An 8,697-nucleotide genomic window follows, 5' to 3' on the forward strand; every position below is an offset into this window, starting at 1 on the left:
TCAGGCCCATGACTGGATTCCAATATAAACATCAAATAATAATGTTAAACAAAACTGTGATTTTTTTTATTTCATTTTTTTTAACGTCCACAGTAGTGTCTGTCCAGAAAAATTCTGGCGCTCCGACAAATATAGTTGGTGGCACCTGCCCCTGGCGAAAAGTGTCAGGAGTGATCTGTGACAGAAGAGTGTCAGCTGAGGTGAAGGGAAAGGTTTACAGGACGGTGGTGAGACCAGCCATGATGTATGGTTTAGAGACAGTAGCAATAGACAGAAGACAGGAGGCGGAGCTGGAGGTGGCAGAGTTAAAGATGCTAAGATTCTCTTTAGGAGTGACAAGAATGGACAGGATCAGGAATGAGGTCATTAGAGGGACAACACAGACAGGGAGGTTTGGAGAAAAAGCTAGAGAAGCCAGATTGAGATGGTTTGGACATGTGCAGAGGAGGGACAGTGGATACATTGGGAGAAGAATGTTAGAGATGGAGCTACCAGGTAGGAGACAAAGAGGAAGACCAAAGAGGAGATATATGGATGCAGTGAGGGAGGACATGCAGATAGTTGGAATCAGAGTAGAAGATGCAGAGAACAGGGAGAGATGGAAATCAATGATTTGCTGTGGCAACCCCTGAAAAAAAAAGGGACAAAGCCGAAAGAAAAAGAAGAAGAAGACCTGCCCTGGCGAGTAGTGATACCTTCTTGTCACATTGTAATTGATAATGACTTGTTCATATGTGATGATCACAGTGAGAAAGAATAAATAAACACACTCTGAAATGTAGGATCTGCTGCACATTTAATAGTTTGGTAAAAAAAACACACAAAAAAAGATAAAAAGAATACATGGTTTAAAAATGTTACTTCTCCATTGGCATTATACATCACACAGTCTGCTGTCCTTTGTCAGCTTCCTGTCGTCCCATTGATTATGTCACATCCTGAGAGTATAGTTACACTGATCAGCTGCAGACCGGAACATTCATAGTGTTTCATACTGACAAGTTAAGTCTTCAACATCTACCTGGATGCATTTAAAGTAACATGATCTAAGAAGAACAGGAGGGTCCAGCCTCCTCTGGTCCCACCTCTAAGAGACGGACCTTGTCCTCAGAGATTGGGCTTTCTAACAAAGCAAACAGAACAAAGGTTGTAGTTTAGATTCTCTCATTAATGCATTCGTTACTCTGTGTGTGTGTGCGTTACCATGTGTCTGGCCAGCTCGGAATCGGATAGCGGCTGGATTTTGTCCCTTCAGGAATTCCTCAGTCATTCGAACGTACCGCTAAGAACAACACAAGGTGATAGGTGTGGTATTACTGCGCAACAATGCTAGAGTACTCTTCGTTGAGGTTTATTACGTAGTAACACTGATTGGAAAACCTGTTATTACGTAGTAACACTGATTGGAAAATCTGGAAAATCTATCTCCGTTATTGGCTAAAAACAGACTGTCAATCCTGCACGATCAACTCAGTGCCTTTACATCCTCCCACATATTAGCATGTTTACTATATAGTATTTAGTCGGGATGTCCGATAACGTTGGCCGACCTATATTAACGTCACGGTATTAGCATAATGATGTAATATACTGTATGTAAGAATCGTTATTGCTTTTTCCTCTGATACTGAAAACCCCGATAACGCAATGGCTGGGCTTCACGAAATTACGTGTGCTCTAAAATTAGTTTAATGCCCCAGCGGCAGACCAGTCAGATGCCTCGGTGCTCTGAATAACTTCTAAACTCTTTATTGCCTTTATTTTTTTTGGCTGCTTAGCATGGATGGGATGATAAAGCTTTGCACAGTTATTATGTACAACAGGGGTCTCCAACCTTTTTGAAGCTGAGAGCTACTTCAAGGGCACTTAGTGATATGAAGCGCTACACAGACTTCCTGAACAATGTAAGAAAAATTAGTTCTGGGACATATAGTAGTACAATAGTAGACACTCTTCTTACCATCATCGTTACACCCATTTGAATATAATCGCAAGTGTAACTGATTTAATAAGCACAGTAACAGTACAATTGATGTACAAGGTCTTATAATGAAAGGCCTGAAGGTGATCGCACTAGGGAATTAAACCCATTCCTTTCAAAAAATGAATTTCCCTCAGATTGCCCTATCATATTACATAAATAACACAAGGTAGAAGTTGGGGAATGGGCTGCAGAGGTCCATAGCAAATTAACATTTAATTAATTTCCAACAAACAGTTTTTGTAATGACAAAGAACAATAACCCAGATCTATCTTTCTATCATCTATCTATCTATCTATCTATCTATCTATCTATCTATCTGTCTATCTATCTATCTATCTATCTGTCTATCTATCTATCTATCTATCTATCTATCCATCCATCTATCCATCCATCCATCCATCTATCCATCCATCTATCTATCTATCTATCTCTCTCTCTATCTCTCTCTCTCTCTCTCTCTATCTATCTATCTATCTATCTATCCATCCATCTATCCATCCATCCATCCATCCATCTATCCATCTATCCATCCATCTATCTATCTATCTATCTCTCTCTCTATCTCTCTCTCTCTCTCTCTCTCTCTCTCTATCTATCTATCTATCTATCTATCTTTCTGTCTATCTATCTATCTATCCATCTATCTATCTAACAAAGAATCAATATTTCATATCACAAGACTTCACTCTGTTAAATACACTCTTTATATATTTTATATTTCTTTATATATTTTATATTTTGAAGTACGTTTGTTTACCTTGTTGTAGTCATCGCTCATCATGTTTCTGAAAGTACTGACCACAGAAGTGAAGGATGGTCTGGCCTCGGGCTTCTCCATCCAGCATTCTGTCATAAGGTTATACCTGCACAGGAACAGATACATGTATTTCTTTTAATGAGACCTGTATTTCTATGGTAGGCTGTGTTATGATGCTGTGTATATACTTGTGCGTACCTTTTTGTATGTGTTTGGCGTTACGTGTATACTTTTGCTACTTGTGTTTTATGTTTATACATACAGTATACTTTTGCTACTTGTGTTTTATGTTCATACATACATCTTAATGTCCATTCTTTGAGTTTACTTTTGTTGAACCTTTGTGTCATGTTGATACCTAAATGTGATATTTTGTATTGTGCGTTTGTGTGCTTTTGTTTCTGTCGTACACAGTCTGGGGAGTGTGGTCAGGGCACGTCATCCTGTATCCTCTCCTTAGAGCAGAGTAAAAGTCTCGGGTTCTTGGAATATCAGGATATGGACTCTCACCTAGGGAAACACACAAAAAAAAAACGGCCTGGATTAGCACGCTGTCATTTAGATTGGAGGATGTAGCCACCAGGCCATTGACGGGAGAGATGATTTGTCGACATGAGTGGTACAATTCGAGGTCTCTTTGGTAAGAATCAAAAGGTCATGTTTTTTCTCTTTACCTCTGATTAGTTTACGTTATTCGCTTGCTTTAACCAATAGCCATAACACATCAAGCTACCCATCGTTGACAACAGACAGAAGCAGGAAAATCAGTCCAAATTGCAGGAAAAAAGCGACCTAAAGGATGAATGTGTCACACTGCCAACATTAAATTAAAGTTGACTTAAGATAAGCTCACTGAGAACTGACTGAAGAACTGATTGCTGTGTTGACTTCATTTGCGAAAGCGACAGAAGTAACGTATAGGGAGCGAGAAGGTAGCCACTGTGATGCAGAATGGAACTAAATCACAATTTCTCAAATCATCCCGGACCGTTTAAGATTGTGGAAGATTTTCCTGTTTTACTTTCATCTTCATATGTTTCACAAAGAAAGACGTGCCTTATGTACAGTGAAGGTGATTAGAAGTTAGTAGAAGGTTAGAATATTTATTACCTACTATAATAGGATAAGACCAAGATTATTTGACTTACATGCTTAAATTTTTTTATATAACTACTACTACTATAATGTCGATTAACAAGGGTCAGCGAGACATAATGATATACAGTGGAACCTCTAGATACGAGTTTTTTTTTACGAGTGCACAACAGCACTCGTGTCTCAATTGAATTTTCCCCTATTAAAAATAACTAAAAACCAATTTATTCCTTCCACCGCCCTTAGGAATATACTCTTAATTAATAAATGAACCCCCAAACTAAACATCAAAAACATAAATATATAAACAAAAATATTGATAATATAAAACAATAATAATTGAGAAAACATGTTATATTATTGTTATAAAAATGGGTAAAATAACCCAGCGAGGGGCAGGGAGTGAGAGAGAGAGAGATGTTTCCTCTAAGAAAATCTTAGTTGCAGACTCGTAACATGGAATACTCGTATTCAAGGTAGCTTGTATCTCGAGGTTCCACTGTATTTGCAAACTTGTTACTAATTATTTGAACATTGGAAACAAAGGGGTGTCTACTGCTCTACTCTACTAGATTGAGAAAGGAACGCTAATGTGGTAAGGATAACTAGCAGGAAGGTGTCACGGTAGGTGTGACTGACGATGAGATAACCAGGATAGCTGGTAGTGGAATCTACAAGCCCTGGAGAGGAGCGATTCACATGTGACTTGCGGTTATAAACAAAGCACACAAAAGGTACCTAATGGGTTAGTACACACCTCCACAGGGCCCCCTTTTTGTTTGCTATGTTGACGGACAGATTGACAGATGATATCGGGAAGAGAGAAAAAAGGCAATGTTAAGACGCTGTGCTGCATCTTAACACAACACATTGACCTGTGCTGAGGTACAGTATTTTCCGGACTATAAGTCACACTTTTTGTGCAACATATAATAAAATATGTAATTTCACATTTGTTTGTTCTTTTCACACTGACAGCCGCTAGAGTGCACTGTAGGCTTGCGTACCATTATCTGCTACTCCTGTACCACTGAAAATGTACATGTTCCTTCTTTTCACACTGACGGCCCCTAGAGGGCACTCTAGACTGGTGCGATTTATACTTCGAAGCGACTTACAGTATATAAATATGTTTTTTTTTTCTTCTTCATTATGCATTTTCTGGCGGGCTCAACTTATATTGCGGAGCAACTTATAGTCCGGAAAATATGGTAAGTTACTGGTTATATGGTTAAACACTGTTTATGTGACAGCAGAGGAGGCAAGATGATCTACTCTGGTCAGTACTCAAGGCAGCGGCCGAAAAAAAGATGAAGAGAAAATAGCTATTATTAAGAGATCAAACTCCCCAATGCCATTTAATAAACGATTTAACTTAGCTATTTGAATGACCAAGAGATAGTATTGTAAAGGCTACAAGAGAAGTCCAGTCTTTACCCAGAGAGAAAATCTCCCATAGCAGAATTCCATAGGACCATACGTCACTCTGGGAGCTGTAGACACTCTTGAACACGCTCTCTGGTGCCATCCACTTCAGCGGTAGAAAGTTCTGCAACAGCAGTAGCAAATGATTTGGTGTTCTGATTTACTTTTAACAACAATGATTCGAACGTGTGAACAACTGACATTTCCTCTGGCGATGTAGTTCTGATCCTTGGTCAAATCGCGTGCCAAGCCAAAGTCGCAGATCTTCACCAGCTTCCCCTCGCATACCAGCGCATTTCTTGCCGCCAGGTCTCTGTGGACACACTGTGGGATGTCACATGACATACGTCATATGGGTGGCCATTATCGGCGCTCCTTAAAAAAAAAAAAGGTGTACATACACTATTTATCGCACAAAGTTGTTTTTCTTTTAGATGAGGATCTTACATTTTTAGAAGACAGGAAATCCATGGCCTGAGCGATCTGATAAGAGAAACTTAGCAGGTCATTGTGGCTTAAGGCAGAAGAGTCATCGAGCAGCAGGAACGTCTCATCTGAAAGAGCACAAAACGGACCACGTTATGGTTTTCATGCTGTCAGAGGTAAGGTACAGCATTATACATAGAGAACACAAAAAATCTTGCCAAAACAGTACTACAAAGAACAGTATACAGTATAACAGTATAACCAAACACTCTGTTGCATTGGAAGGAATACAGTACTCCTACTATTGCACAATCATAGTATGCAGCATGGTATAGTTACAATGATACAGTCAATTAATCCTCAGAGTATTTCTTCCCATGTCAAGACAGTACCATTGTATGTTCTTACATAGGTTTGAGCAATATATCGAGTTTTTTTTAAGATACTGTATATTTTCCTGAGTATAAGTCGCTCCGGAGCATAAGTCGCACTAGCCAAAAACCGCATAATGAAGAAGAAAAAAAACAAACATATATAAGTCACTTCGGAATAGTCACACCAGCCAGCTAGAGTGCCCTCTAGCGGCTGTTAATGTGAAAATAACGTGAAATTATATATTTTGATATATAAGTCGCACCTAAGTATAACTCGCAAACGGAGCCAAAGGATGGAAAAAACGTGCGACTAATAGTCCCAAAAATATCGTACTGATAGATTTAGACGCATTAGTTTTGTTTTGTTTTTTTTGGGAGAGGCCTTGTTTCCAGTTGTTTCATGTACAGGCTCAGGTCTGTTTTGTTTTGTCTTTTGTGTCATTTTGTGTCTCCATGCGTCCTGTGTTTCTGGTTTCCATGTCAGTCTATGCTGCTCCCAGTTCTGCCAATACTACCAGGCCCTTAATAGGTATCGCGTGATATCGGAAATGGAAATTGAAGTGTTTGGACAATATCGGCACCTCAGAGAGCTGAAAAAAGCTAATATCGGACATCTCTTGTAAAGAGCGTTGAGCCTCAGTGTGATAAGCGGCTGAAACATTAGCACTGTTTAGAGCTTTTCCTGTAATATTTGTTGAAATAAAAACATCTTAAGGGCACCATCGACTAATTACAAAATCATCACACTCATTTATTCCTAATATATTAATAATAGATTTTTTTTATTAACGTTTTCATATATTTTGCTACTATACTATTATTTGTCCCATGCATTATTTAATTCTATGTTGAGTTTCACAATTGTCATTGACTTACCTAATGATGGATACGGGGTCTCGTAAACAGTGGGCTCGATTTGGGTGCTGTTTATTGTCTTCATAGCAACGTACTGAGTGTTCTTCTCTTCGCTCATGTCCATGTAACCACCATCACTGTGAATAGAATGAATTGGGATGGTTACATTCAGGGTATTGGCGCAGAGGTTGTGTCATTTCAATGAAAAGGTCCTCACAAAACACTCAAAACACTGTGCGTCAGTAGCAGAGGTTGTGTCATTTCAATGAAAAGTCCTCACAAAACACTCACCTCTCAGTTTGTGCGTCAGTCTGCAAGAAGGTGTGTTTGTTCTTGTGCAGGTAGTTGAGCAGGTCTCCGTGATGACAGAACTCAGTGATAACATAAACAGGACCTGAGCAGACCAATATTAAGGTCAATCTAGGTAAAGTAACAACCAAATAAATGCAGTTCTCATTTCATTTCGCTCACGCATTTAACCACATTGAGCAGAGGCATCGACGACCGAATGAGAAAATTCTGCTTTTATAAAAAGAAAAAGTGCATCACACTCCACATACTGTGTATTATACTTGGATAACATGGAATTGATTCCACGTAGTGTTTAAGCTTAACTTAGTGAAAACATACAAAGACACAGGTACCTGAGCTAGCATTAGCTTAGACCAGGTCGCTACAGACAAATAATAAAGTCAGCCTAGATTAGACCAGATAATGGTTTCAGAGCTCATTAAGTACATTAAGTACAACTGTGTATAAAATAGCTGCGAGTTGGCATTCATTTTTGACTATTGCAGAAACAAAGAAAAAAATACATTGGAAAACTGTTCACGTACATAACAACAATGTTGGTCATTTCCAACCACCAGCATTAACCCTAACATTTATGTCAAATAGCAGACGTTGCTAAGGATAACTCAATGTATATTTTACAGTGAGTGTTTACCTGTAGGGGTGGTGCAGGCTCCCAGCAGGTTGACTACATTTAGGTGTGGACCAAGATGGACCAAAACCTTCAGCTCTGACATTAAAGACTGGACTGAGCTGTTGTTCTCTGAACACACACAGAGTTAATTCACAATTTCAAAGCCATGTTGGGTGTTTACATCGCATTGCATATTTTGTCCTGATCTACGGCTACATACAAATGCAGACAGAGGAAGCCGTACATACGTTTCACCATCTTGACCGCGACTTTGGTTGTAGAATCAGGACCAGTTAGTCCTGAGATGTTTGCTTCAACGACACGGCCGAATGCACCTAAACCTAGCACCTTGCCTGCAGACAGGTGAGAGATTGGAAGCGAGTGATAGTGAGGAAAGTTTCATAAAATTAAGGACAATTTTAGCAGGTGTGAACTAAAATTGCCCCGGTTGTTGTGCCATAACTTGATACTGTTGGCTTGTTGCTGAACAAGCCAACAATATCAGGCGGGCAGCAAGTGATCACTGAGTGACTGAGCATGTGGCGTCAGTCTTGCCTTAGCTCACGGATATACACGCTAAGAACTGTTGTATGGTTTTTTAATTAAACTCGGATATACACGCTAAGAACTGTTGTATACTGTTTATTTGGGAATTAAACTTGTTGCTGTCTGTCCGTCTCTCTGTCTATCTATCTATCTATCTGTCTGTCTGTCTGTCTGTCTGTCTGTCTGTCTGTCTGTCTGTCTGTCTGTCTGTCTGTCTGTCTGTCTGTCTGTCTGTCTGTCTGTCTGTCTGTCTGTCTGTCTGTCTGTCTGTCTGTCTGTCTGTCTGTCTGTCTGTCTGTCTGTCTGTCT

The 8,697-nt window shown here is 39.5% G+C and overlaps 1 protein-coding gene across 2 annotated transcripts in view; it reads right to left on the reverse strand.

Moving 5' to 3' along the window:
• Positions 1 to 546: 546 nt before the first annotated feature.
• LOC103392104 (platelet-derived growth factor receptor beta-like) overlaps positions 547 to 8,697 on the reverse strand; it is a 20,943-nt gene continuing 12,792 nt past the window's right edge. The window contains exons 15-26 of one of the 2 annotated variants that reach the window (XM_008328645.2): positions 8,091 to 8,195; positions 7,864 to 7,971; positions 7,209 to 7,311; positions 6,939 to 7,054; positions 5,710 to 5,816; positions 5,464 to 5,586; positions 5,275 to 5,386; positions 3,153 to 3,252; positions 2,743 to 2,848; positions 1,204 to 1,282; positions 1,022 to 1,123; positions 547 to 938 (exon numbers count right to left, since the gene is read on the reverse strand). In XM_008328645.2, the coding sequence (XP_008326867.1) occupies positions 1,047 to 1,123; positions 1,204 to 1,282; positions 2,743 to 2,848; positions 3,153 to 3,252; positions 5,275 to 5,386; positions 5,464 to 5,586; positions 5,710 to 5,816; positions 6,939 to 7,054; positions 7,209 to 7,311; positions 7,864 to 7,971; positions 8,091 to 8,195 (1,136 nt within the window). In that variant the 3' untranslated portion in view covers positions 547 to 938; positions 1,022 to 1,046. Of the gene's footprint in view, positions 1,124 to 1,203; positions 1,283 to 2,742; positions 2,849 to 3,152; positions 3,253 to 5,274; positions 5,387 to 5,463; positions 5,587 to 5,709; positions 5,817 to 6,938; positions 7,055 to 7,208; positions 7,312 to 7,863; positions 7,972 to 8,090; positions 8,196 to 8,697 lie in introns of both variants that reach the window. The other variant, XM_017035169.2, reaches the window with a different exon arrangement.

Source organism: Cynoglossus semilaevis, chromosome 1 (assembly GCF_000523025.1).
Source record: "Cynoglossus semilaevis isolate Cse_v1.0 chromosome 1, Cse_v1.0, whole genome shotgun sequence".
In the NCBI taxonomy this organism is placed as follows: domain Eukaryota; kingdom Metazoa; phylum Chordata; class Actinopteri; order Pleuronectiformes; family Cynoglossidae; genus Cynoglossus; species Cynoglossus semilaevis.